Source organism: Struthio camelus, chromosome 15 (genome assembly GCF_040807025.1).
Source record: "Struthio camelus isolate bStrCam1 chromosome 15, bStrCam1.hap1, whole genome shotgun sequence".
NCBI classification, from domain to species: Eukaryota; Metazoa; Chordata; class Aves; order Struthioniformes; family Struthionidae; genus Struthio; species Struthio camelus.
In genome coordinates, this window is record NC_090956.1 from 13,479,535 (window position 1) to 13,507,387 (window position 27,853).

Below are 27,853 nucleotides of genomic sequence, written 5' to 3' on the forward strand. Positions count from 1 at the left end.
GCCTGAATCCTGGCGATTCATTCCTTTCACTAGCACTAGAATGATTGTGCTGTGGGGCATGCTGGACTTTGTTAGTGAAGAGGAAGCTGTAACAACTGAAAATTAATAAAATATGGCTGGTGTTCAGAACATAAGCACTGCTCCTTTATAAGCATGCTGTTCTTTTATTATATTACCATTAATAGCATGCTAGCCCTCTGGGATCAAATGTCAAGAGATTCTGTTCCCAGCCCAACTGATCTATCTGGGAAGTGCTCAGAGTTGCCTGCAGAGGGGTTCTAAAACTTCTGATGGACTCATCCACTTAGACAAGTGACTGGGAAAGTGGAACATGGGAATGTCCTAAAGGGATCTTCAGTCTTAGGTCACGGACGGCCTGCTCACTTGCAGAGCGCTGACAGTTTGTATAGGAAAGGAATATGATTATCAGGGAACGTTCCCTTCTAGTCTTTCTTGCTCAGCAACTTTCATCCCTTCTGCCTGTAACAAGGAAAAGCAGCTGATCTCTAGGTTTTAATACACATACTCTTCCATAGTGCTAAGAACACTTAGGCAGACTTATTGAAAAAGAGCTTACGGAACAGATACAAAGGTGATGTTAGACCCTCTTCTACTTTTGTGAGAAAGTTATTGTAGTTACATTATATGACATACTTCCTATTTCATGAAAAACTGTCTGGGTAGCTGCTCCTTAATTGTAGTTTATCGGAGCACAGTGTTTCCTCTTTTGCTAGTATCTTTCAGAGTCATTTCATTTATTTTAAAAGCTGCCTGACATTTGTCCGTAGGGCACACGATCCCACCTCTTTGCCAAGCACAGCAGAAACAAAAGAATTTTTTCAGCTAGTCCTGCCCACATACCCTTGCTCTGCAATGGTCAGCATAGTTTTCTATACTTTCATTGCAGATATTAGAAATGATTGGTTACATGTGGGGAAAATTCCTGAGATGACAAGCCCTCATCCTTTGGGAAGTGTTATAGATCTATCCTATTTTCCACTTTAGCTTCATCTTGATGGGTTTTATCACAATCACATAAGTCTGAAGGTCCCAGTGACAGATGTTGTACTCACGAGGGAGAGAAAAGGAAGAGAGAAGATATGAACCTTCAGCAGACTTTCAACAAAAGTTTCAATAGGAAGAGCAAGGCCATGACGGCTAACAAGCAAGAAATTGTGGTATTTCCCAAGATGTGGAAGTCATCACTGTATATGCACAGGTACATTCCATTCTTGTCTTAGGAACAAGAGATACGACCTGCCATCTGCAGGAAAAAGGCCCCTTAAAGACAAGCTGTTCCTTCAGGAAGCTGTGGATGGAGCGTGAAGCATTCTCAGCAGTAGCTGGATGCAGCTGCATTCTCTGCAGGTATATGCTGAGTGCCAAGGCCTGCAGCAACATACAGAGGCCTCCCTGGCCTCCAGAGCTATCTGAGGGGAAGACATTGAGAGAAAGCGTTATCCTTCCTCTTGGTTCTCACGAAGTCTGTGAGTGTCATGCAAACACGCAGATCTCATTGCCAATAGCTTGAGACAGGCAGTGCATAATGACAGCCATCTTGCTAACAGAAGAATAGACTTGTCATTTATCTATTAGCTAAGGGTAATTAAAAAAATGAAGAAAAAAAAAGCTGAGAAACTAACACACTCTCAGTCATCACCACTTGGACTTCATATAATTAGTCCAGTACACTAGAACATGTGACAAAAACTGTAATTCCCTCTAGACTGAAACAAAATAGAGCAAGAATGGGAAACAGAATACTAATGCAAACCCAAACCAACAAGGAAAAGGACGTGTGCAAAACCACAGCTCTGTGTCAAGTTTCAAAATGATGGAGATATGAAAACCGGGCAAAACCACTACACTGACAGTTGGAGAAATCATGTATTTTAGGGGCTTCCCTGCAGCATTTCTGGTTTTTATCAACTCAAATGCACACTAGACACAAAAGATTCTAAAATCCACGCGTCTGCTACAGTGGCTCCATCTTTAGTCACTTTAATAAAACCAGCACTTACCGCTACTTTCATTCCAGATTCTGTGCTGTTTTTCTTGTAACTGCAACCAGAAAACATCATGATCACAGACACAGTTACAAAGCCTTCTTTTTAGGGGCTTCAAACCCAATCTTCCACAGCTGTGCAGTGCCATCTCCAGGCTGGGCTGTGGTGGGGAACAGGCTCTTTCAAACCCTTCTGTTGAAGCTCTTCTACCCTGCATAGAAGAATGCAAGCCAGACAGTTAGTGCATCCTCTGAGAAACATACAGGTTTGGGTTCTAGCCCTTCTTCCAGGTTTTATTTCAATATTTTTATTTGGAGATTATTAATAGATTTTTGATTAAGCAATCTGTGGATCATGCCATGTGCAGGAGAAACAAATGCTCCAACCACCACTTCAGCACCTAGGCAGAACAGCCTTCAGGGGCGGGCTGAGGGGGCCTCCAGTATAGCTTGAAGCTTCCTCCTCTTCTGAGATGGGAGGTTGAAGTAAAGTTTACTCCTTTGTAAATGGGGGCCATAAGTCACACCTGAAAGAGACACACAAACATTACTTTTGGTTTGGTTCTTTCATAAAAAGAGCTTGGTCCCCTACTTTCAGGTGAGGTTCAGAGCTGTGTATTGCAGACAGAAGGAATTGTCTCCAAGCATCGTCTCATGCACCTTGAAAAGAACATGCAGTTGATGTCTGGATCCCACTCCAAGACACTGAATCTTTCTGTGGCTTCTATGAGGGGCCAAATACCTAAAAAGCAATCCTGAGCACCTCTGTCTCTTTGTATGATTCAAGTGCCTAGAGAAACAGTATGGATTTTGTGATTTTTAATTCCTCAGCTGCCTTTTCAAACTCTCTGTGGCTGAGTACTGGGAATTTTAGAGAGCTGAAGGTACTCAATGAAGCAGAAAAAAAGGTATTAATAAATTAAAGAAAGATACTATTAAACAGAAAAGCTATAGAAGCAGGTACTGCTATAGAAGCAGTCTGCTTCACAGAATCTGCATGTCAAAAGAACTGTAGGTGCAGTTTTCTCCTTTCATTGCATCACCAGTTTAGGAACCCTCTCTTACTTCTCTTTTCTGTGTCTTGTCTATATTCTATGCTTTTTTTGAGAAATGTATTACCTTCCCCAGCAGATACCAATTTAGAATAAACTAGATAAGACCAAAAATGCAAACAAACATGACAAAAGCCACTTAACTACAGCCTCTGCAACAAAAGATGAAGTAGACATTGCTACTGGAAGCAGTGGTTGACGAACCGTCCAGCAAGCATCTCTGGAATTTGAACAGAATTACATAGTCCTGCTGTACTACAAGCAAGAAAAAGAAAGATAAGCCAATGAATTAGCTACAATTTTTATAAATAATTGCACCTTTAATTTGCACAGATAAAGCAGTAGAAACAATTGTACGTAATTGCTTTTTCACTAACCTCCTGTTGTTGTACTCAGTTTCTCAACTGCTTGATTATCTTCAGTGTCTTTTTTAAGTAGGTTCAGATTACTTGCAGATTTTGTTCTCAGCCAGCCTACAAAGGACTGGCTCAAGTCAGGAAAGGTGTTCAATACTTAGGTCAATGCGTACAGGTCTTTTAATTTTATATAGTGAAGGAGATAAGGGATCCGGAGAATGCCTGCTGGTGAAAGCAGACAAATGCCATGCAGCAGAAATGGATTCCATCCCTGACCACCACAGTGGCTCTATGAAGTTTCTTAAACTACACTTTTGAAAGGTGTCCAAATAGTCCAAGTTTCTTATTTTTGGAGTTCCCAGACCGATAAATATGAGATGATTTGCAGAAGTAACAAGTACCAAGAACTGCAGCTGAAAATGACTGAAGCTTTGAACATATCAGGAGGTATATACAGCTAAATACACTGAAAAAGACTGTGCCCCAAGTGTTTCAAGTTTTGCACCCCAAGCTCGAAGACAGTTGACATTTTTGCCTGAGTGTGCCTTTGTTTTGGTTGCTGCTAGTGACCATAGTATAATCAATCATATCAGAAAAAGATAGTGAAATAAACTCCTTAATAACTACAAAGTGTTTTGTCTCCCTGCTGAATGCACCAAAGATTACGACAGCATGAGTTAAGTAAGTTCCAAGGCCATTTGGTGAATACAAAGGATAAAATTAGCTATTCAATAATGGCCCATTTGTGTTCTGAATGAAATTTTATACTTTTTCTTGATTTTTTTCTCTCATCCAAAGCAATATAGACACTATTGGTCATTTTAGAAACAAAATTTTTTATTGTGCAATAATGAGTATTTCTTTACACTCCTCGAGTGTACTTCAGAGTGTACTTTACACTCCTCTCCACTTGATACACTTTAAAATTATTTTTCATCTCTCCAGACATAACTCATTGAAAGATCAATACCGCCTTCATTTTTTTTAAAAATCTTCATTTATATTTAGGGCCCACACCTCTTCAGCTTTGATGTGTATTTCAAACGCCCATTTCTGACCTTTTGATGAGGTATGGATGGCAGAACCTGAACTCTACTTTGAGAATGTATTGCTATATATCACCCAATTGAAAGAAATTACTCTGATCTATATCAAGCAAACGTTGCATCTTCTGTTCTGTTAATATAGAACCGCTATTTACAACAGTTCAGATATATGCAGCCAACAAGTTCCATACAAGCAGTCTTTGGGCCAAAGTAGGAAATCAGCTTTTATAAATTAAAGAGATGGCAACAGAAAATAGAAAAAAATAGATGTTTGTTTATTTAGTACTTGCTCTAATTCAGGCAACCTCCTTAAAATTTAAATATTTTACTGGAGCACCATCAAAATCTGTAATCTAGTAAGAGCTAGATAATAGTTACTCTAGGATTAGCACTATTTTCAAACATCTAGAAAAACAGAATATTTAACTGTAAATTGCCCAGGGATACATAATGCTGAGTTGTTCAACTACTACTGAGCAACTACTGCTGAGTTACTCAAAATATTCTTGTGCTATTTGAAACAAAGGTCAAGTCTCTGAACTCATGCCAGTACAAACGCTGGGCACTATGCCAAAGGAGAAGAGAAATCAGCTGACTTGCAGTTAATTGAGTCAATAAAACAATACGTTATTCTTCATGGAGGTTCTATTTATTGTAGGGAAAAGGATTTGATACAGAGAGACACAGAGATCTCTCAGTTAACTCATACCAAGTCTATGGCATTGATAATACTCTACGCTATTATTTTGTTCTAGGAAAAGGACTGGTCATGCAACAAAGGCAATTATACAATAGCAAATGACTACTTTTAAACTAGTTCATGCTATATATCTTAGCAATTAAATGAAATCTTAATATATTTCATAAACGGTCAAGATTTCCCTGTGTACAAACCTTTCTCCCTGCAGAACCCAGTTTGTAAATTCGGTGCAATTATCTTTAAATTTTGTACTGTTGAAGAGTTATTTGAGGACTTATGCTACCTTTATTGTGTTGCTAATCTATCCACTGTAGAAGTCATTTGCCTTTAAATCAGAACACTACAAAAAGTTGAGAATAGGATAGTTTGTTCTGTGAAGTCCCAAAAAACTGGAAACTTCTAACGAGATTTTTCTTGGATGTATTTTTTTTAAAACAGGGAATAATGCTTTCCTCATAATCCCTAAATGAAGAAATTCCTCTAAAACTGTACTCTGCACACCAGTTCTGAATAACCTGGAGAACTGACTTGACCAACAATTCCTCTGCTGACCAGTGATTCTTTCTAGCAGTTTAACCTGCTTTAAAAGAAAAAGAAATAACCGATACAATGCCTTAAATAATCATATAACATGGTTTGACATAGCTTCACTAAGAAAATAATAACCAATACAATGTCTCAAACAATCAAATTGCATAGCTTCACTCTGGGAATATTGTTAAATCACTTACGTGGTATAGTGGCAGCCTTCTGTGGGAAGAGCTAATAGAGTTTACGATAGGAAAACAGATAATGCCTGCAGTGAATCAGTGGAGTAAACACGGCAAGGAGGGAAAATTAAATAAATATGTATGCAGTTTAAACAAAAACCTTCTGTTTCTTTTCCAGTTACATCGGTTCACCTCTAATCTCTCCTGAAGCAAGTACAGTCTTATCCAAAAATGAATGGAGCCTACTGTCAATGTTTTCTTGTGCCTTAGAGTAGAAGTTTAACAGCTCAGACAGGAAGGCACATCTGAGCTGTCGGCACAACCGCACTGAGAGGTGACAGAACAGTTGACACAGTAACTGAGATGAATAATCTGGCAGTCAAACAGAAGCCAGATCTCTATTACTTAATCCTTCCATCACTGCACCTTCAAGAGCTGCTTCTGAGACAGGATCCTGCTCTACCCGAGCTGTTGTTAGTATGTTGCTAGCAAGCAGAAATGCCTGCTGATATAATGAATCAGGTATATGGCAATTTCTTGTGTATATAGAATTATTTAATAATTGTATCTCATGACAGTTCTCAAAAGAGATTAACTACATTTTCTTTGGGAGTAGAAGCCTAATTAAACACTTGAATATTGTAGAATATAACGAGCCATCCCACTGAATTACAGACTGCCTATACAAGTTTGGAATTTAAGTGCTGTAGAGTGTATTTATTGACATACTGTAAAATATTGTTTTAACACTACCAAAGCCAACATATAACTGCCACTGTATTATCATTATTACTCATAAAACACACTCCCCCCCCCTACAATTTATATTTTAATTGCAAATTCTACGGTGCACAGCAGCACCAGTGTTTCTGAGGTATCAGGTATTGCCTCGCTATAATAATAGGTCTTGCACAAAGCCACTTTCCAGTGTTCACCTCAGTAACTTCTGCACTTACCAAAAACTACACGTTCTGTTTTCGCTAGATGTTTTGGAGAAGATTAAGAAGTTATTCTTTCGCAGGCTTATTTAATGCCTGTAATTTGTCAGATCTGTGAATGCCCAAATGCCAGATCTTCCTTGATCCTTCACTTAACAATTATCTGATTCCACTGTTCCCTCAGTTATTCTGAATCCCCCTGAATTTTTTGTTATATTTCCCCTACCTCTACGCTGAAGCTCAGTTGTCTCATTTCACTTTCCTACTACTTCAGCTTTGTCGCGTGACGACTCTGCAGTTTAAATAAAAGCAGGTGACTCTTACAAATATTTAACCACAGGACTGAACGTCCTACATTACCCTAGCAGCACATCCACAGCGTTAACACCGTTACTGCCCGTCCTCGCGGAAGCTGCGCGGCCCCGGGGCAGCGCTGGGGCCGGCAGGCCTGCTCGGGGCAGGAGGGCGGCACAGCCGGGCGGTGCCCGCAGCCGGACCGACCGCGGGCACCGGGCACCAAGCGCAGACACACGTCTGTCACCTGCCCCACGACGCACGCGCACAGATAGGCACTGCGTATGTTCACTTTTTCCTCCGCTACTGAAAACCTTGATTTTGTTACTGCTCCTGTTCTGACCAAAAGGATGCTGTGGGCGAGGGGACTTTCTCAGTTAAGACTAAAACCCACAAAAAATAACTTGCACTTCTTGGCTGTCCTAAAAAAGAACCGCCCTCTGCCTGAGGGGGCTCCAGGCGGGCCCCAGCACAGCCCGCCCCAGCGCTTGCCCCACGCCGAGCCCCCCCCTCAGCGAGGGGGGCCTGCCCCGCGCCGAGCCCCCCCCCTCAGCGCCAGGCCCTGCCCCGCGCCGAGCCCCCCGGCGGCAGGTTCCCCCTCCCGGTCAGGCGGCCGCCGCCGCCGGGGGCCCCGCTGCCGCTGCCGCTCGCAGGCCCCGGCCGGACCCTTTTCCCTGCAGCACCGCGCGGGCCCGGCGCCCCGAGCGCCGCCGCGCCTGGCCGGGGGCCGCCGGCTGCCGCCGAGCCGGGCCGGGCCGGGCCGGGCCGGGCCGGGGGGAGGAGGATGAAGCAGGTAGAGCCGGCGGCGGGGGCGGCGGCGGGGGCGGCGCCCCCTCCCCGCCGCTGACGCGCTCTGTGTGTGTTTGTGGCGGCTCCTGGCTGCAGGCGCTGGCCGACGACACCGAGGACGTGTCCCTGGAGCTGGGCAGCGAGGAGGAGGCGGCCCTGCGCACCGCCGCCATCAGGTAACGGCCGCCGCCCGCCCCGCGCATCGCGGCGCAGAGGCTGGGGGGCGGCGGTGCCGCGCCGGGCCGGGCTCCGCGGCTCGTCGCGCAGGTTGCGCTCGTCGCCGTTCGCTAGGGCAAAGCGGCCGCGGGCCGGGAGCCGCCCCAGCGGCCGGGCCCGCCGCCCTCCGCCTGGCCCCGCTGGCTGCCCCCCTCGCCGGGCGGCCTAAGGGAGGGCGAAGGAGAGGGGCCGGGGCGCCCGGCGAAGCGCCCCTGCCCGGGCGGGCCGGCGGCGGGACCCGGCTGGGCCCCGGCGTGTGCAGCGCCCCGTCGCTTTGCTCAGTCTGCCGGCTCGTGCTGCCTGACAGCACAGGCGTAGGCCAGCCGGGCCGTAATCGGCCCACTTTGTTTAGATACGGATCTCCTTAGAGACCGCGCTTTCTTCCCCGTCTTGTGACAATGCTGAAGAGATGATGTGTTGCCGCCGAAGCTGCTGATGTAGGGTGCAGAAGTGAAACTCCTTGCGTTGCTCGCACAGAAGTCTGCTTCTGTGGCTCTGCAGAGGCTTGTGCCAGCGAGCCTGGAACGCACCCACGAGACGCAGAACTTCGTTTTCTTGCAACGGAGGGTAAAATAACGCAGCTCAATCCTTTGTCTTTGTTGAGCTTTATCCTGGTTTCATACATCTTGAGATTGGTTAGCGTTTACCTGAAGAATAAACCCTGCAATCTGTGCGTTTGTGGGTCTCCTGTGCGTACTGTGTGGATAGTCGTTTACTTGATGGCTACTTTTATCAGAAAGTGATGAGAAGAGGGGTAGCTTACACTGCCTTAAGGTCTTTGCTGCACGTATGATCAGCTCTCTTTCAAATTAGCCAAATAACACCAAACGGCAGAATTTATACCAGTGTTACGGCAGCTGTTGGAGAACAGAGGACAGGCGATCAAGCCAGAAAGCGCTTTGTTCAAAATTAGCCTGGCTACGTTTGAATCGTCAGACAGAAGGTGTAAAGAGCTGCAAGAGGAGCGCTGCCGTAGCGTTTTTGAGCAGGTGCTTGGAATACCTGGCCTCTGGTTCACAGCTGTACTTCTAAGGTAGACCCACTTTGATTCCTTAACGTTGGACGCAGTTAAACTCTTTATGAGTTTACCCCTAGCCCAACAGACATCATCCTTGCAAACGGAAGTGGGGTTATTTTAATGATATAATTGTGTGTTCCACACTTCGTATTTTAGGACATACTGCTCTGTGGAAGTTTAGATACAGCAGGATAACTGAGAGTCCAAGCAAGCAGGTTGCTGTGCCTTCAGGAGCCGAACGTATGCCGAGCAGTGTCAGCGCAGCGCTCGTTACCTTCATCCTTTACTGGGTTTGGATGTAAAATCTAGGAGAACGGTTAATGTGTTTAAAGTCTGCGCTGCATGGCCGCAATGCTGCCTTCCCTGTCAGTACCAGAAACCATGCTGGTTCATACTGTGTTATCTTAATGCCATGGTATTTCTGGAACCAAGCTTTTAAAAAAATGTTGTGAAGTACAGTTGAATTCATTATAAATGCATTCACTTCAGAAAAGCTGTACAGTTTTTTTTGTTTGGATGGCTGTTCTAGCTTAAGACTTTAACAAACATGAATTTTATCTATAGGGGACTATCTGCTTATTAAAAAAATCTATTTGTTTATTGTTGGATTTGTGAATGTCATCTGATGGTTGTGAGTTAGGGAAATACACAATTGCTCTGTTAAATGAGGAAGCAAATAGTTTATTTACTGGATTCAGTTAGTTTCAGGATTTTTTTTAAGCATAAATAAATGGACATTTTCCGAGATTGAGAGCCCTCCAAAGAATGAGGTGCAAGTTATGATATATCTACATTTTCCTCCCTTGGGAGAAGGACCTGGGAATCTGTGTGCTTTGGCTTGACTGGCTCTATCCTTGCGAAAGGACTGATACTCTGTAATCCCAATAAAAAGTGTTCAGCGCTTTAATAAATGTAGACCTTTTGCTCATGCCCCATTTTATCAGTAAAAACGCTTCATAGTTAGAAAACTGAACAGCATCCAAACAGTTATTCAGCATCCAGCTTCCAAAATAAAACACTGTAACTTCTCCAAAGTTATATCTGCTTTCACATTCGAAGCCCTGATATATGCAAGTCCAGTCTGCCCTGGTGCTCTTCCCCATTGCGATCTATGAATAGCTTTTTTTGGTGCGACATGCCATTGCTGTAAGCTATGTAAGCAAACTCTTACACCTTCTTCTGCTAATATCATCAAGACTTGAAGTAGCAAGATAGTATCTGACTGTTCACGTATTCCCCCTGCTCTCTGCCCCCTCATCTGGTTATGTAAGACAAAGCTCCTTTCCCTTCAAGTGTCACATGTTAGGCTGTAGAAGAAGTTTCTGAAAAATTTGAGATTAGTGTGGGCATGATCAGGAATAAATGCAAGCTTCATCTATGTGTCATTCTTGCTTTTCCAGTCAAATGTGTCTACTATTACAAGCACCATATTGCCGTTACAGAACAGTTGTTAATTACTGCAGAAGTCTGACTAGTATATCTAAACAATTGCTTTAAGTTTTGATTTCCACATTTTTATTATTAGAGATACTGATCAACGAACCAGAATAATTTATTTTTCAGAAACAAAAAACAGTTTTTCTCATTTGGCAGGCACACAAAAGCTCAAATACCCAGAAATGCAAATTAGTTTGGTATAAAGAGTGTCTGACTGAGTTCTCATTTACTTTTCTTTCTTATTTGAGCTGAGCATCTTGAAGACCAATGTAATGGCCCGCTGCCCATTTTCTATCCAAAATGCTAAACAGATTAGATTTGGGTTTCAGCTTCACTTGGCATTATAATCCATTATAGATATTTCTATAGCTTAACAAAAAAACCTTGTCCTGCAAATACCTTACATTATGGTTGATAAGTCACTTTGTGACTTGTTTTAATGTACCTTTGTAGGTAACCTAACACTGATCTTATGATTCTTCCTAAAAACTTGTCAAGTCTAAGTTTTAATTTTCTTAAATTATCTTCTTTAAGGATCATTAAAGTGAGAAATAGCAGTAAGGCCTTGGCAAACCCTATTAATTGAATAAAGAGGTAGACGGGATTAATGAGACAATTACCGTCTTACAAAAAACCTGATTTATTCAGAAAATGATTTTATTCACTCAGTATAGTTTTGTGGGAAGAAGTTGCTTAAATGGAATAGCTTCTAGTTAATTGTCATTTTAAACTAACTATGATGTACACAACTCTACAGAATGAAGTCGTGTACTGGTGTGTTACCCTGAAAGTTTAACCCTGTACAGCGTTCTCCACACCCCCCTTTCCTACTGTGTAGGCCGCTATTCTCTTCAGTATAGTTCAGTATAGTTCTCAGTATGTATAGGGGAATTCCACTGAATTCCTCTTTCTTTCTGTTATGGACAAAACTTAGTTTGAAGTGACTGAGGCATTTCAGCAAACCAGCGCAACAAGCGTCGAGTGGACTTAGCGAACATTGATTTGCAAGAACTGTTAGCTTCCCAAATTCTGCTCCTGTGAAAGCAAGAAGTGGTCACTTTCAGTCATTACACGGAAAGGTTAATTTTGTCCTATACCCAACAGCATATCTTTTCTGTGTCTGTGTGTGTGTTTTTTTTTTTTTAATTTCAGAGTTCCTGTTCTTCTTTCTAAAACAATTCTGAACGGCATAAGGTCTGTCTCACTTCTTTTGTGCCTTGCTATGTTGATTTTTTCATGAGGTGATGAGGAGTTTGGAGTAAGAGTGATGAATGCAACCACTAGATTCCTTCATGTAGCACCAAAGAAAGTGATGAAAGAGTCTAGATTTTGCTCTACCTTTGAGAAAGTTTTAACATGCGCAGCACAAACCTTTTTTTTAAGCTTTAGACTGGAGGTTGGCTATTGGAAATATCACTTTGATAATGAAAATGCACATCGACATGTGAAATAATAGCTGCTATAAAACAATACAGACTAGAAATGGTGGTGATATTTCATAAGCTTTATGCTACATTGTTAGCAAATACCATAACGTTTCTTCTTGTCCCATAACTTCCTAAGTGTTCTGCATTGTTTTCTAGGCACCCACTGGCCACCTTTTTCCATCTGTTTTTCCGAGTGAGTGCTATTGTTACCTACTTGTTCTGTGACTGGTTCAGCAACAGCTTTGTTGCCTGTTTTGTCACTATTCTCCTTCTCCTATCCTTTGACTTTTGGTCAGTGAAGGTAAGATGACCCTGAACAGTAATTACCTTTGAAAATGTGTTGTGTGCCATTAAATTGAAAAGGGAAGACGTAGTCTGAAAAAAAAAAAAGTGGTAAAAACCTTGTGATCTGTTAATTTCTAAAATACATCAAGCTCATTTTCATGAAAAGACGCTTACACATCTTAGTTACTGTCTCAGTTACTAGCAGAGTGAGAAAGTTACCTTGTCTTAGGTAGATCCGTTTGCATATTTTTCCCCCTTAGAAGAAATAAAGGGGTACAAGCCTTCAGTAATGGATTCCAGAGGAGTCCAAAGCTGCAACGCGGTGCCTCTCACCAGCGTGCAAGAGCTGCAAAACGCTTCCAGGATCCCAGCCACGGCGCTGGCTCCACAACTGCCTGCGGGCGGATGGGTCCGGCCTGCACAGAATCAGTGTGGAACAAGCCCATAGTATTGGAGGTGTGAGGCATTGGTGTGTTACCCAGGATACTGAAAAGTGCTAGTATTTATCCAACGGCAAAAATATTTTCTTATTTAGTTTGCTTGATTCCATGCAGTTCACCTGGTCATAATTAATTTTCTGTTCTTTCAATGTGCTTTTGCTTGGGGTCGCCTCTCTTACTGGGAGAATTTGTTTATCAGGGGATTTTCCCAGTAACTGACTTAAGAAAGGTATGTCCTATAATTTCCTATTTAAATCAATGTTATTGGGCCAATTGTCATATTAAAACAGGAGAACAGGCCTCTGAATTTCTCTTAGCTCATCCATCCTTAATGACTGTTGCATCCAAGTTGGCATAGCTTATAGAGCTCATTTAGTGTTTGATGAAAGAAGGCGATTTTTCAGAAGCGCTTGCCATTTTTCTTAAAATGTTAATCTGACAAAGGCATTATGCAGCTGATTAACGCAAATAATTGTTTCTCACTAGAATGTGACAGGAAGACTCTTGGTTGGTTTACGCTGGTGGAACCAGATTGATGAAGATGGAAAAAGCCACTGGGTGTTTGAAGCAAAAAGGGTAAGAGTAATAGAAGTAGACGTCGGGCAAACAGAACGTATACAAATGCTTGTGAACCTGATACTCAAAGTAACTGGACTCTAGAGCACCTTTCTAACAATTACTTTTTATTCAGCTTCTATAAATGATAAAGTATTCAAAACAAAAGAATTGTAAGCACACAGGATTTGTCACATCCAGGAGTTCTTTAGTGCAAAATTTGTCTTGCAACATTTTCATCAACAGAATAAGGATGTGTTACTATATTTATGAAACATTTCTGGTAGTCCTACTATTTTATTTCCTATCAAAAACACCCTATGATAAACACATCATCCCGTAGTTAATTCCAACACACTGTTCTCTTCAGGAAAGAGCTATTTTGAAAGTAAGGTTGAATAGTTCAAATTCAGTTTCAAAAAAAAAAGTACTCCTTTCATTCATGCTCACGGAATATGCTGGCAAGTGGAACCTGGGTCATGGCACGTTTCACACTGTGGGCACCTCTCCAGGTGCCCTGGACGCCAAATGGCCCACGGTATGGCTGCCGGCTAGAGGCAAGATTGTAGCTTTCATTTTTGTTTGCTAGCCCCATTCCGGGAAGAGCTTGCTAGAACAAGGCTGTAAGAGCTACTCACTATGACACGAGTTTCATGCAAACCCAGGTGCACAGGCAGCCTAGTGCCGAGGACCGTAAAGCGCTCTGAAATGTGGGTCTGGAATGCCCTCTAGCAGCCCTGCGGCTGTTGGCAGCGCAAAGGCAGCCAGGCAGGAATGCCATACCTAGGTAAGAGCGTGGCCCAACACTGTCAGGAATGCAACAGTTACCGACTTTCTTCCTGTGACCTAACTGAAATCTGAAGGAAGAACATAGCAGAGTCTGCATGAAAGTAAAGAAACGAGAAGACCTCCAGAGTTTCTTAGTCCTGTTGAGACAGGAAGCAAGAGCTTTTGTAGCATCTAAAGCAGTACCATCCGTAAAGTGACCTCATAACTGCAAAATTATCATAAAATAAGCAAGTATACTGCCTAGTTCACATATTGCAATTTGTTAATTCTAGCCTACAAGTACAAAGATGACTCATCTGTATGGACTTAAGCCTTCCAAAAATTCTGGCAAAATAGTAGTTTGATTAGCGTGAGAAACACAGTATCATGAGAAGGACTATATAATTAGGATGGATAACATTTTAGTCATAGATTATCCATGAGCTATACTCCATCACAGCAAGACCCTGGTGCCTGCGTGATTCTCTTACTTTCCAATATCCAGTGTTCTCCACATCCCTTGTCAGTCCTCTGGCAGCCTTTTCAGACCTCTTCTTTTATAGGGTAGATTCATTTAGAAAAATTCCAAATCACTCACCAGCAATAAGCCACTGATTCCTGGTCTGCTACTGCTGGGACAAAACTTAACCCTAAAAATCCTATTTTCTTCTGAGGATTACTGGAAGAACAGTCATTCTTACCTTTGCACTCCAAACATCACACCTCCCCTTTCTTTAAAGGGACCACAGCCTTTTGTAATCTCACTCATCAAGTTAAATAGGTCTTTCAGGTGCAGAGTTCTCAGGTTTATTGACTTCCCCCCCCTCTGAATAGTTACTGCTAATGCAAAGTCACTGCTGAGTAATTTATTATTAATTCTGGATAAAGGAGAGTAAACCCTTTTATCGACTAAGACCATCCTTTTCTATAACTTTGAAGGCATAACATCACATCATTATTCTCTGGATCCCTGCAGTGTCACCGATTTAGAGTGTATGTGAAAAGAAATTAAAGAAAGACAGCTTTTAATTAATTGATCTTGTTTGGCAGAATAGAGTAACTTAACCATGTTTACAAGTTGGATGCACTAGTCTGCTTAATATGGGATGGATGGACAAATCTCATTTGTACATGGAGAACTCAAGATGTTCAAAATGAACTACAAGGCTTTTCAGTTTTCAGAGTGGAAAAGTTCACAGGGTTTTCCTTTCCTGTTGTGAAGCTCACAGTTCAGAAGCCAGCACTGGTGGTGGGAGAGTTTGGATTCTGCTCTTCCACGAAAGAGCAGAACCTTCCAAATAATTCTCTTTACTTAGTTTCTCTGGTGTTAGGAACTAATAGTAGTCCTTTTACTGTAGATAAAGACATAGTAGTTGTGTCGACCAGAAGAAATCTGCAGCCCGGGCTTTTTGCGACCTGCCTTGATGTTTTTGTTCTCCCTGAAGTACACCAGAGGAGCACCTTGTGTAACGATGCCTCCTACAGAGACATGCCAGCAGTTGTCGTGGGTGTCCAATGCTAGCAGGCATTTTTGAAACCACATCTTCAATTCTGGAACATCAATGGACTGCATAAATAAAATTGAGGAATTAGCTAACAATACAAAACAGATTTACACTAAGATAAGCCACAGTGTGCTTTTAGAGAAGGGGATGGAAATGGGCACTGGTATGAGAATTCCTTTGTCTGAAACCAACTGATAAACCCTGTGGGGATCTTTAAAGTTTCCTTGTTAGCTGTTGGAATAGATATGCCTTGCAATTTGCACGTTAACCACTATAGCTGTTCTGATACCGAACTGAATTTTTCTTACGCTTTTGCTTTGTGAACAGGACATGCGCCATGACGCTACTTTATGAGCCATAATACCACTGTCTTCCGTTCCACGCTTCTCAGAGGCCTGGATAGCTTGAGTCTAATGTTGTCAAAGCTAACTTAGTTTTTCTGTAGTTTAATTACTGGTATAGCAGAACTTTTTACTTGTAAGTCAAAGTACTTTTAATCTGTGGTGTTAGAGGCAACTGAGACTGACAACAGGAATAAAACAGCTGACTGAAATGGGAACAGAAACCAGAGCACTTTGAAAATTCTGTCATGTACAGTCGGGCAGCAGGCAGAGACCTTGGCATCAGCTATTTTTCTTCCTGTTGAATTCCTCACCTGTGCATACTAAGTGAAATTTTGGTAAAGATGTGATGTTGTCCATTCTTCTGCCTTTGCTGATTTCTTTTGTAATTTATTGTTGTTTTTGTCTTTCTGACCAAAAGCTTCAATAATTTTCTTTATAGGTATCTACAATAGCTGCCTCAACTGAAGTTGAAGCTCGAATCTTTTGGCTTGGTCTCATTATCTGTCCAGTTATTTGGACAGTGTTTTTCTTTAGCACCCTGTTTTCCTTGAAGCTGAAATGGCTGGTAAGTCTAAGGTATTGAATATGAACTACAGATGATACTGGAGGTAGGTAGAGAAAGAACCCAGAGCTGTTAATTCTGTAACAGTCTTTGAACCAAAATGTCTGACATGAAACAACCCCACTAACAGCTTCCAGTCATAAGGAGTTTTCTGGAGTCAAACCCAGCACTCTGGAATCGATTTATAATTTTTAGCCCCGCTTCTGCTAGGTTATGAGATATCAACTTTTTCATCTAACTCAAATAGAGCATCTTAACTATTGCAGCCTCATTTTTAACTGTAGCAACTTACTTTTTCCCTACTTCTGTATTTCAGTCAAAGGAAACTATTTGATAGAGGACAACAAATAAATCCGTGGTACTGGTTTTCAGGTTTCCATATCTCCTTGGGCTTCGAATGTTATTTGCTCTTACTATTGGAATAAGGCTTTTAAGTTTCTGGTACCATTCCCTTTTGAAAGGATCAGTGTTATGGTGCTTAAAAAAATCTTGATAAATTCAGCTATAATTACTGTATAGCTTATAAATACAATAGTTAGTTATCTGCTCTGTGAAGGAAAAGAAAATCATTATACATAGTTCCAAATAGTAAAAGAGGACATTTACCTCACAGATTGCATTATGCAAAGATGCTTTTTGTCTCTGAAATCTTCATGGTCTCCCCTGTAAAATTATTTCCTCGAATAATTGCCATTCATATTGTCAAATCACCTATTGTGCTAGATCAGAAGCCTCTAAGTACAATTTCTTTAAAAGTTTTGGAAAGATAAAAATGTAAGTGTCTTCCGCACATGCTGCTATATAACACATAACCACCAAGCTAACATTTTGTTACTAAACGGAACAGGAAATTCAGATACATGTAAGAATAAATTGCAAATTTATAATTGCTTTTTAGTGCTCAAAACCGCATAGCTAAACAAATAATAGTTGCAAGTTAAACTGACTGCGTTTCCTCCACAGTTCCACCTTTCTTTTTGAAAGCAAGAGACTGTTTGCTAGACTGAGCGCTAGTTGGCAAAGGGAGCCAAGCTAGTACTGAAGAGAAAGGTTTTTCAGGTAACAGTAATTGTAAAAGGTGAGGGTTACACAAAGGAAAATTTGATAGCTTCCAGGATGTTGTTTCTGAGGCTATTTTTGTCATGTCTGTGAAAAACACTAAGAAAAACATTTTTAAAAATGATTTCATTAGTCAATTAGTTGGATAAATGGATTCTGCCTACTGCTAAGCTTACAGTACCATAAAAGAACCTAATTATTTTCAATGCCAGTTAATGCTACATATTGGTTCATATCTATTGATACTCTGTAAATCAGTAAGTTACAGGGTCTTATTGTATATATAGTAAGGCAGTTGCTGATAAACAAACCTGCAGGCTTGCTATATATCCAGAAATAAGTTTTGAGATGCAAAGCAGGCTTAAAAAGAGGTGGAATGATTATGGAGTCAAAAGATAGCCTTTGGAATGATTTTAAGACCATAACAAGTTCTTTCACAATGCAGAATGACTTTAGCTGGGGAAAAAGAGAGATATTTTGTAGAAAGGGACTCGTGTTTGTAAGTAGCGTGACCCAACTGAAGGCATATTCCATTCTTATGGCATTTATATACATGTATGCATATGTACATAGTTTATATGTAGCAGTGTGTTTTTCCCAGCTAAACAACTTTTCTCTGTCCATAGGCTCTTGTGATAGCCGGGATCTCCCTTCAGACTGCCAATTTATATGGATACATCCATTGTAAATTAGGGGGACAAAAAAGCATCAGCAGAGTAACGCCAAGGTTTTTTGTTGCAGCAGATGTTTCCAAGAGTAAGTACTAAGCGGGTTTGTCACTTATAGCTCATAAAACATCAGATACTGCCCTGCTGCATGCTGTTGGGTTTGGGTCTTTCGAGATACTAGTTCTTAAGTTTCTGCCCTGCTGCATGCTGTTGGGTTTGGGTCTTTCGAGATACTAGTTCTTAAGTTTCTGCAAGTTTCTCGCTGGGCTAGCCTGATTCTCCCAGAAACCCTTCTTGCGGGATTCTAGTGGCAGGCTGTACCCTGTGTCACTTTGCTCCCATATTCTAGCCAAACTCAGAAGCCTGCTGTCCTTTTGTCTCTACCCAACTGGACCTCTTCCAAGCCTGATTAAGAATTTCCTCAGAGGGAGGTCTTCTGACATATATAATGTCTTTACTTAGGCAGAAATTTTCACTGCCTGAGCCCTCTGGCTTCCACCAGGCTCTTCCCTGCTGATAAAAGATTCATACACATGAGGTTAACTGAACAGCCACATTTCATATGTTCGTTCTACAGGACAGACAAGGAGAATTTCAGAAAACCGCATTGAAGAACATGGAAACACAGACAGTAGATAATCAAATAAGGACAAACTAAAAAAACTGGATGAGCAGTAAAAACATTAATTTATGAAAACTGTTCTTCCTATGAAGATATTGAAGTAAAGCTCTCTAGACTTGTGCGTGCATGAAATACAGATTTTCTGTCACTTACATTTTTAAGGTCTTTAGACTCTAAAAGGTTGGAGGCTAATGCTACTTACTTTAACTAGAAATTTCATCGAAAGGCAGTTTCTATAGGCAAGAAAATAGAGCTTACTGTTTATAAGCAGAGACACTTAAGAAATAAATCTGTAAACTGACCTGAAACTTGGATGGTCTTAACCGAGAACTAAGATGAAATAAAAGAAATGCTTATTTGATTAGTTTTGGAAATACAATAAAGTTAGTTTTCCCTACTGTACACAGTACTGATTCCTCAATAAAAAGTGGAAATACAATCACAAAAAGCCTCTTGGTTATTTAAGATACTGAGTATTTATTGTTTAGTGGTCAGGCTTAAAATCTAGTAGAAGAAACAATATGAAATCAGGCAGCAAGTTCATAGAATGCTTGTTTTGTGAAGCAGCCACAGTTATGTTTAAATAATTAAAATTAATCAATCTTATTCTGATACCTATAATAAATTAAATACTGTATGTGCACTAATAATTTTAAGTTGCCTAAACTCTAGGAAGATTTTTATTTTAAAAGTGATGCTGATTAAAAAAAGAGGGGACAATACTATACTGAAAAATACATTCTAAATATAGATCTTTTCCACTGAAAGAAAAAGATACTCAAGTGAGCTTATTCAGTAAGAGAGGTGAGAGCGCATTACAATTAACATTAGTACACAGTGCAGGAAAAAAAAATCCTACTATTGATTTAGTGACTCAGTTAAGTTTATATACATGTAAGTTAGCTATATGAGCTATAATGCCCCAATATCAGTGAAATATATTTCATATTCAAGTTCCTGAATAAAGTCTTGTATATACATGTCTTCAGAAGCCAACTTTATATTCAGTATTAGTACCATGACATTAGATGCAGAGTGCATCTTTGTAACACACATAAAGGCTCAGTTTCATAACATTCTAGCAGGCTTTCCAACTACCTGAGAACTACAAGAATCTGAAAAGTACTATGGAAAAACTAAGGCAAGGACTTTATTAAGAATTTATTTGCAATATACAAAAAGAATACATTCTTTCTATTCAAGGCATAAGTTACATTTTTATAATTAATGTGAACTATGTTTTTATTCCATTCATTGATTCAGATAATCTTTTCTTCTTGAAAATGCTGTAGATCACAGTATTCCTGAACCCCTGCAAAGACAGCGGGGGGGGGGGGGGGGGGAAGTAATATAAATAGTATTTCAGTCACACATCATGGGTTACTGTTGCATCAGTCTGTCCCCTATCAGCACAAATATCACAAGTTGGGTCTTTATCATGGCCAAAATGGCTTCAGAAATTTCCCAGCTGTTTGTATTTTAAAACCTGCATATCATCTGCTCTTTAGGTACTTTTTGTATGTTTTCTGTGTCATTACTATCAGAAGAGTAGGGGCAATAATTAGCCAATGAACTCCCCTCAATAGACCTCCATGAGAATTTTAAAAATTCTCTGTGAAAGCAAGGATACCCACATCTTTTCTGAAAATTGATGATTTAAGCCAAACACTGAAACTAACTCCCAAAAACAAGTAAATATGGTAGTTTCATATGGTAGTCTCATAATTGCTACACACATGCTCTGCAGAGTGCATAGCATTATTAATAGGCAGAATAAAATAATTCTGTTTAGCACCATCATATATTGTAGAAGGTAAGTGCTCAGAACCGAGAGGATCTATTCACATAGCAGTTTTCAGACTTACTTTGAATGATACTCCTGTAAGATAATGTAGCTGGAGACTCAGGTACTTCAGACAAGAAAGACTGCCCTTTATCACAACTTTTTCCTTGAAGGACAGAGAAAAACATTACGAAAGCAAAGCAACAAGACAGATGAGCTTGTTCTCGATTTTACTTTTATCCCAGCCGTACCATTCCAAACAGCCACTTGCTTCTATTCCCCTTAAGAAGCTCTAATTATAAACGGAAGGACTACAGAACTTGTAGTTTTCCAAAGAAATACTTGGTAGCAAAAAACTTCAGTCATTCTTTTCAAAGTACTGACTGTTTCCTTGACATTACTGAATAAAGTATTAATTGCTGATAACTTGGTTCTTCCCCCCCTCGCTATCCCATTATCCACAAGTAAATTTGGGCAACACCAGTAACAGCAGCTTGGTAAAGTGGAAGTGCTAGTTTTAAAGCTTAATGTTTATAAGATGCTATTCTGGCAGTGGTATGATTTCATTCAGTCTGTTTTTAGGTGATCATACCAAAGAGAAAGATATAATCATGTTCTAAGTATATTGTATAGCTGACAAGCCAAGATTAAGTATCAGTTTAAGGAATTACCACTTTTCTCTTTCCACATCAAGCTATGTCACAGTTCCAGCAGTAACTTGATTTCCAACCCTCCCCCCCCCCCAAAAAAAAATCTTCGTAAAAGTAGATATTTACCTAAGAGACAATGTTTACTATTATAGTTTATCAGTGTCTGAGTCAGGGTTTTCCAGTAATGACACTAATAAGAGCACTGTAACAAAGATAACAGTAGGTACAACTGGTTTCAAACCTAGTGCAAGACAGTAACATACCTATTTGAGGATCTAGAGGCACTTTACCCAGGAGGGAGATATTTAGGGCCTGGCACATCTTCTCTGCACCTCCGGTAGTTGGGGGAAAGATCTGAGATTCATTCTGTGACAACATGAAAAATGACAAAATATGACAATTTTGAGAACAAGGCATTTTAGAAGTAGTTTTATATATATAGACAACATCACAATTGAAAAAAAAAAAAAAAAAGAAGAATGCTGCCAGATGCAAACTGCCTTCCTTACCTTACACTTTGGACATATAAAGCCACTCATATTTTCAACAACACCTATGATAGGCAATTTTACTTTATGACAGAAGTTGATCTCCTTCCGAACATCCTGAAGTGATACTTCCTACAAATAAGAAAAAATTGTGTTGTTTTGATAGTCCATAAGCAGAACTTGAAGTACATCCTTAGAGCTATTTTAAAGAAAGTTTATAATGAATTACTGCTCTCTTCATATTTTGAAAAAACAAAACTTGTTAGGTACTCTACCAACAAGTTATGACTAGCAATGAACAGATAGAACAGTTATAGCCCTCTGCTGAATGTGGTTCCATTTTGAAATCTGATTTAATTCTTGTAGAGATTCAGCCATATTTGTTTTATCCCCTACATTCATCTTGTATCTTTAGTTCTTTAAATGAAGCTTTCCACATTTTCAGTTTACAGAAAGACCCTTAGCATTCTCCACAGAGCAGAGAAAAACAAGAACCATGAGGCTTACACTCGCTATTTCTTTTCAAATTAAAATCTGAAATAGCTTACCATTCCCTCAAATTTTTCTCATATATGCCTGCCCTCATTTAGTTCTCCTGTTTGCTTCTCCTTGCTTGCCCTCATTTAGTTCTCCTGTTTGCTTCTCCTTGCTTGCCCTCATTTAGTTCTCCTGTTTGCTTCTCCTTCCCTCATTACCTATCTTGTGTTACCCTTACCACTTCACTTTCTTTACATTTTATTCCTTCATCTGTTCTTAGAAATACTAAGTACCTTCTGCTAGTTTCATCTCCTGCTCCTTTCCAAACCAGACATTAAATCCTATGTTTGAATTTGATAAATTTTAGTTTTCAGTTGTCCAGGGGCTGATTCTTCTTTTCATAAAATTTCATAAACTTTCACAAAGTTGTCTACTGTCTATTTGCAAGTCAAGCCTTCCATGAGATTGTAAGTTTTCTGCCTGAAGTTGTCTCCTCTCTGAAAAATTTATGCAAGAGACTAATGTTGTAGTCTTGAGGCAACAGGCTGTTTTACTTACTGTCAAACAGTGTACATCTTATCACTTAAATCCAAAGCTTTACTAACTTCTGAACGTTTAACCACTGATTATTAAATAACAATTTTGCAGTGATGTCAATTGTAACCTTGAAGAGGGAAGTGAAACTCCCTTCAGTTCACAGTCAAAAGCTGTCAGGAAGTGACATGTTCAGTGGTTTGCAGGCTATAACTGACCCACTTAGATTCTTTACTCCAGTGAGACATCCAGCTAACCCGAAAACCAGCCATCCGTAGGCACAAAACAAGCCAATCAATTTATGTAGAATCTGTACAGTCATTTCTCTGGTCAGAGATTCTAAACCAAGGATTTGCTTTAACTGCCATGACACTTACATCTAAGGAAATGAAATTCCCTTACCTGAGGGGTGGTGATTATAACAGCACCATCTATGTGTGTTGCACTGAGATACTGCACGATAGATAAATGTTCATCTGATGTACCTGGAGGTGTATCTACAATAAGATAGTCGATTTCACCCCAATCCACATCACGAAGAAATTGTTTGATCAACCCTAGAAGAAAGCATAAGAATGTGGAACAGAAAAAAAAAACCATATACATACACACACACATTCACACATCTGAAATTTTAAAGTCTAGGTATGCAGTTTCTTCTGACTACTCTCAATTTAAGTAAAAAATGTTTATGTTGTCAAGGCTTAAAACACATATATATAGCACATTTGACCCACTGTCTGCTATTCAAAAAGACTGGCAGGAATACTGAGAAAGCATTCTCTAATGAAAGTTTATCTTGAGCTGAAATGCAACCAACAACCCTATAACTTGGTGCATGGCTCTATGATGAAAATATATTTACTTAGAGATCTGCTCTGCCGAATTTGGGTGGGGTGAGATGGGTTGGGGTGGAGAAGTATTTTACTATAATTGCAGAACCAGCATGAATGACTAGAACAAAATCAAGCTCATAACTCTGTTGAGTAGTTGACTCCACTATTTCTAGTTAGTTACAGGTTATTAGCTATCTTTATGTACAGCAGGAAAATACAATGCTTCAAGCTACAGTTTTGTCTATAGAATTATACAGGGCCGTACACAGGATGAATGTCACAAAGACACTGTTTTTTTAATTAAGATTTCTGAGTTGACAAGCTTCCTCTTAGAAAACACACTTTTTAAATTTAGCAGACTATAACTGAAGCAAAGTTCAGAAATTCAGAACTGCTATGTTATTTTTTTTAGTGCAGTCCCACTAAATTCCAAAGCATTCTATTCCATTTTCCTGTTTTCACCCCGCTGTAAAACGTTTTACAGTTGTTTCAACAATTAGGTATATTCTATTCCCATAGATTACTGTTTCAAAAGAGGAAAAAGCAACATGAAGTGGGACTTGAAAAAGAAAGGGAAAAAGAAACCCTTATTCCTTTTGCAGAACTAAAATCAGTCTTTATTACTACAGATTCAAAGCGACTGCAGCCCTTATCATCTCTAGTTGAACACATGCATTGGATGAAATTAAAAGGTTCTGCAAATTGCAAAACCAAAGCATTACCCTCTTGTGTAACTAGACTGTTTTCTCAGTTTTTCCCATGGCTTACTACACAAGGTTTATGTTATTAATTAAACTCATCAAATGATATTTCATCTTTAAAGCAGATCCATTATTGGTGAAAACATTAGATACATACCATTTTTTTTTGGTCCTCTCCAGATGACAGCATCATCAGGACTACTGAGCAAGAACCCCACTGACATGACACCCAAGTTTTCTTCAACATACTAAAAGAGAAGAAGTACAACAGTAAAAAAATCCATTCCAAAAAAACAGATTTCATTGAAGTAGTAATTTCAGTGGGGGAATTTAAAAAAAGGACATTAAGAAAACTAAGGCAGATAGCCTTATTCTTCCCTTTTACTAAAGGAAGTTAAACACAGGTCCTTGTGCAACACTAATTGATCTAATGAGTCATCTTGTTAACAGACAAACGGACTTGTCATTTGTCATTAGCTGAGGGTAATTAAAAAAATTGAAAAATATTGAAAAAAAAGCAGAGAAACTAACATCATCTCTGTCATCACCACTTGGACTTATTTAGTCCAGTACACTGGAACATGTGACAAAAACTCATCTAACTACATTCACGGACGAGCAAAGAATTAGAGGTAAGTTTAACAGTGATTTATGGAATCACTGGAGGCAACACGAGGCTAAAAACCACCTTCCTTCTCAGCATCCAGTCTGTCTCTGTTTCTCTCTCTTTTTCTAAAAGATACATTACCTTTAGCATGTATCCTATTAACAACAAAAGCACATGCCATTTCCCCATGTTTTCTGCAGATCAACAAACTTTTTTTTGCCTGTGTTTACAATACTTTCTTTTTGTCTGTCACTGAAAGGGTAACATGCTGCACATCTTGCCTAACACCCGAAAAGAATGAAATCAAATAGCCAGTATTTATTGCCCTTACTAACATGGTGTAGTAGGAAAGCCAGTACAAAAAAGAAATACATTTACAATGATAAAACTATATTGGAAATATGGTTTTATTATTAACAAAAGTAATTTAAAGCTCTTATTTATACAGTCTGTAGCCAGATTCCATAGAATATGGACATTCGTGTCACTGGACAAAGCATGAGTAGGTAGGCCCCTGCTCCCCCCACCTTCCCCTTACAGAACAGTCCTCAGCCCATAAACTACTTTTTGCAACAGTTTAACCAACTCACCACTGGAGACCATCCAGAACCACTCTGATGAACCTGAAAATTGAAGCAATACATGAGATAAATCAGAAATAAATACAGAAATTACATAATACATGAACAATGAAAGTCAAAACTGCTGAAGACATCTGCTGCCTATAAATGCAATACTACTGTTAAGTGAAAAACTACAGAGTACCCTGACCTCCATTAATAGTGGAACAGTAAAGTCTGTTCAGGTGAATCATGCAAATGTTACTTAACGAGCTGACTCGCTAGTTTAGTATAACTGTTGAACCTTTTGGCAGAAAATTTATCCCTGATTTTACATATTTATAAATAATATTCTAGAAATGTTAAAGATCATTGTGCTTCCCCTACTTAAGTTTTAAATAGTCATGAATATGTGATAGATAATCAGTAAAAGCTGGGTATGATGCAATTGGTACGGGCAATTAACTAACTTGCTCAAACATACCCAAATGCCTCAGGAAGGTTCAGCTCTTCTGAGGCCAGCAAACATTTGTGCCCTGAATCAAGCACATGGCAACAACTTTCAACCAATACTAGAAGTACCATCACTGGAACAGAAAGTTTAAGTTCTCTTACCTCACGTTAACTGGAAAAGTCTTCAAGGAAAGACCTTGCTAATTAGTACGCTTCACTTCAAAAATAGTACAGCAGTCCTCCACTTCTCAGAAACTCAACAGCTAGCTACTTGAACAAGGACTTGTTTCTCAGCTTTGTAAGAAAAACTTTCCTCCTCTGCAACTTACTATGAAGTACTAGTGAAACACAGTATTTTGTTCTTTTATTCTACTAATAAAACTGATGTTGCAAAAGACTTTTAAATATCAAATTTTAAATAAACTGTTTTACAACTCACTAGCCTACTACTAGCTGCTCACTTTGTTCATTTGCAGAACTGGCCATCCTGAAAGCAGACAGCTCTTTTGTACTAAGTCATCACTATGAAAGCTACAGAAATATACCTGCTCTCCTTCCAAACCCATCATTTTAGGGATTGACGGCCCACAAATATCTATATCCAGCAGAGCAACCTGAAAGAAAAGAGACCACTGGAAACGCCTTTGCATCGGGCTGTTTGCAGAGACCAACTCATTCAATGAAGACGCTAAAATGCACTTGGCAACGGAGATAGTTTAAGTTTTTAACGAGGAGGGGCGTGCGGTGAGCGGCTCGGCCATGGCACGGCACGGCCCGGCCCGGCCCGCTCCCCCGCTGACAGGAGCCGCCGCCGCCGCCCCCAACCCCAACGGCGGCCCCCCCGCCTCACCCTCGCGCGCCGCCCCACCTGCTTGGCCTCGTCCGCCGCCAGCCCGTGGGCCAGGAGGGCGCTGAAGGTGCTCTTGCCCACGCCGCCCTTGCCGGACAGCACCACGACGGTGTGCTTCACGGCACGCAGCCGCTCCCGCAGCTCCGCCGCCGCCGCTGCGGGCGACACCGACACCGGCCCCGCCGCGGCCGCCGTCAGCCGGCAGCGCGCGGCCCCGCCCCCTGCCGCCCCGGCCCCGCCCCCCGGCCCCGCCCCGCCCCGCCCCCCGGCCCCGCCCCGCCCCGCCCCCCGGCCCCTCAGGGCCTCCCTCACCCGGGTCCGGGGCGGCGGCGGCCCCGGCCGCGCAGAGCCTCTGGTTGGGGCATCCCTGGCAGGCGGCGGCCCTGCCCGCCTGGGCGCTGCTGGTGCCGGGACAGTCTGTAACGGAAAGCGAGAGCTGCAGCACGAGCGGCGGCGAGAGGAGGAATGGGGGGAGAGCAGCCCGCCGGCGCCGCTTGCCGCTCACCCTCCGGCCGCGGCCCGCCCGCCACCTCGGCCATGGCGCCCGCCGCCTGCGTCACCTCCGCCGCGGGGCCGAGGGGGCGGTGCTGGGCCGGGGAACCGCGTGCCTCGCGCGCATGCGCCGGGGGCCGGCACGCGGCGCCTGGCGGCTGCTGCGGCCCCGCCTCGGCGGCGCCGGCCGCCGCCAGGGGGCGTCAGAGCGGGGTCTCGCGCGGCGGCCGTTGGGGCGGGGCGGGGCGGGGTCTCGCGCGGCGGCCGTTGGGGCGGGGCGGGGCGGGGCGCTGGGGGGCGGGAGGGCGGTAGGCGGCGGCAGCCTGTGCGGGTCTGTGCGCGTTGGAGCATGATGTCGCCCAGCTGGAAGGTATCCCGGGTTACTACGTTTTACTGTAGTCCTTCGGCAGCTTTTATACCTAGGAGGTTATGTGTTATTTCTGTAAATACTGCAACGCTGTTATATTTCATTGCAGTTTCGAGTATATTTGTTTTTTGGCTTGCTAACGTACTAATTAATTTCCATTAATTCTGCAGGGGCATTCATTCGCGGTATTATTCTACCTTGATTTAGCAACCATGAGCAATCAGTCACTGTATTTGGTACCTAAAAATGACAAAATTAA

At 41.3% G+C, this 27,853-nt stretch overlaps 3 protein-coding genes and 1 long non-coding RNA gene across 20 annotated transcripts in view; 2 read left to right on the plus strand and 2 right to left on the minus strand.

Moving 5' to 3' along the window:
- The window catches only part of CIITA (class II major histocompatibility complex transactivator), a 49,518-nt gene extending 42,270 nt beyond the window's left edge, over nucleotides 1–7,248 (minus strand). For 10 of the 15 annotated variants that reach the window (XM_068908873.1, XM_068908877.1, XM_068908884.1 and 7 more), the window contains exon 1: nucleotides 2,022–7,248. The gene's annotated coding sequence lies outside the window, so the exon portion shown is untranslated. The remainder of the gene's footprint in view (nucleotides 1–2,021) is intronic. The other 5 variants (XM_068908881.1, XM_068908878.1, XM_068908880.1 and 2 more) reach the window with 5 other exon arrangements.
- A 622-nt stretch (nucleotides 7,249–7,870) lies between these two features.
- TVP23A (trans-golgi network vesicle protein 23 homolog A) lies at nucleotides 7,871–19,198 on the plus strand. Its single transcript, XM_068908903.1, is given in 7 exon segments — nucleotides 7,871–7,940; nucleotides 7,943–8,066; nucleotides 12,145–12,289; nucleotides 13,200–13,289; nucleotides 16,325–16,450; nucleotides 18,133–18,262; nucleotides 18,752–19,198. Coding segments are annotated over 7 exon segments (732 nt in total). The 5' UTR covers nucleotides 7,871–7,885; the 3' UTR covers nucleotides 18,814–19,198.
- On the plus strand, nucleotides 8,259–9,817 carry LOC138061104 (uncharacterized). The gene is made up of 2 exons (XR_011134754.1): nucleotides 8,259–8,673; nucleotides 8,920–9,817. It is a non-coding gene; the product is annotated as an uncharacterized lncRNA (long non-coding RNA).
- NUBP1 (NUBP iron-sulfur cluster assembly factor 1, cytosolic) lies at nucleotides 13,319–27,346 on the minus strand. 3 transcript variants are annotated; one of them, XM_068908898.1, is made up of 11 exons: nucleotides 27,241–27,298; nucleotides 27,048–27,152; nucleotides 26,754–26,890; nucleotides 26,431–26,499; nucleotides 25,463–25,495; nucleotides 24,423–24,513; nucleotides 23,131–23,285; nucleotides 21,739–21,849; nucleotides 21,493–21,595; nucleotides 20,662–20,745; nucleotides 13,319–15,603 (listed from the first exon to the last, which is right to left on the minus strand). In XM_068908898.1, exons 1-11 carry the CDS (start codon nucleotides 27,272–27,274, stop codon nucleotides 15,596–15,598), a joined length of 930 nt encoding a protein of 309 aa, XP_068764999.1. In that variant the 5' UTR covers nucleotides 27,275–27,298; the 3' UTR covers nucleotides 13,319–15,595. The 3 variants fall into 3 exon arrangements, with proteins under 3 accessions (XP_068764999.1, XP_068764998.1, XP_068765000.1); XM_068908897.1 differs by lacking the exon at nucleotides 13,319–15,603 and adding an exon at nucleotides 19,943–20,108 and having other exon boundaries at nucleotides 27,241–27,346; XM_068908899.1 differs by lacking the exons at nucleotides 13,319–15,603; nucleotides 26,431–26,499 and adding an exon at nucleotides 19,943–20,108.
- Between the last annotated feature and the right edge of the window lie 507 nt (nucleotides 27,347–27,853).

What these genes read in the sequence shown, in the direction of transcription:
- NUBP1 (XM_068908897.1), bottom strand. Translation starts at nt 27,274, where the DNA reads ATGGCCGAGGTGGCGGGCGGGCCGCGGCCGGAGG. An exon ending in TGGGTTTGGAAGGAGAGCAG is followed by an intron (nt 25,496 to 26,430) that starts GTATATTTCTGT and finishes TTCAATTTTCAG; the next exon opens with GTTCATCAGAGTGGTTCTGG. An exon ending in GTTCTGGATGGTCTCCAGTG is followed by an intron (nt 24,514 to 25,462) that starts GTGAGTTGGTTA and finishes CTTCTCTTTTAG; the next exon opens with TATGTTGAAGAAAACTTGGG.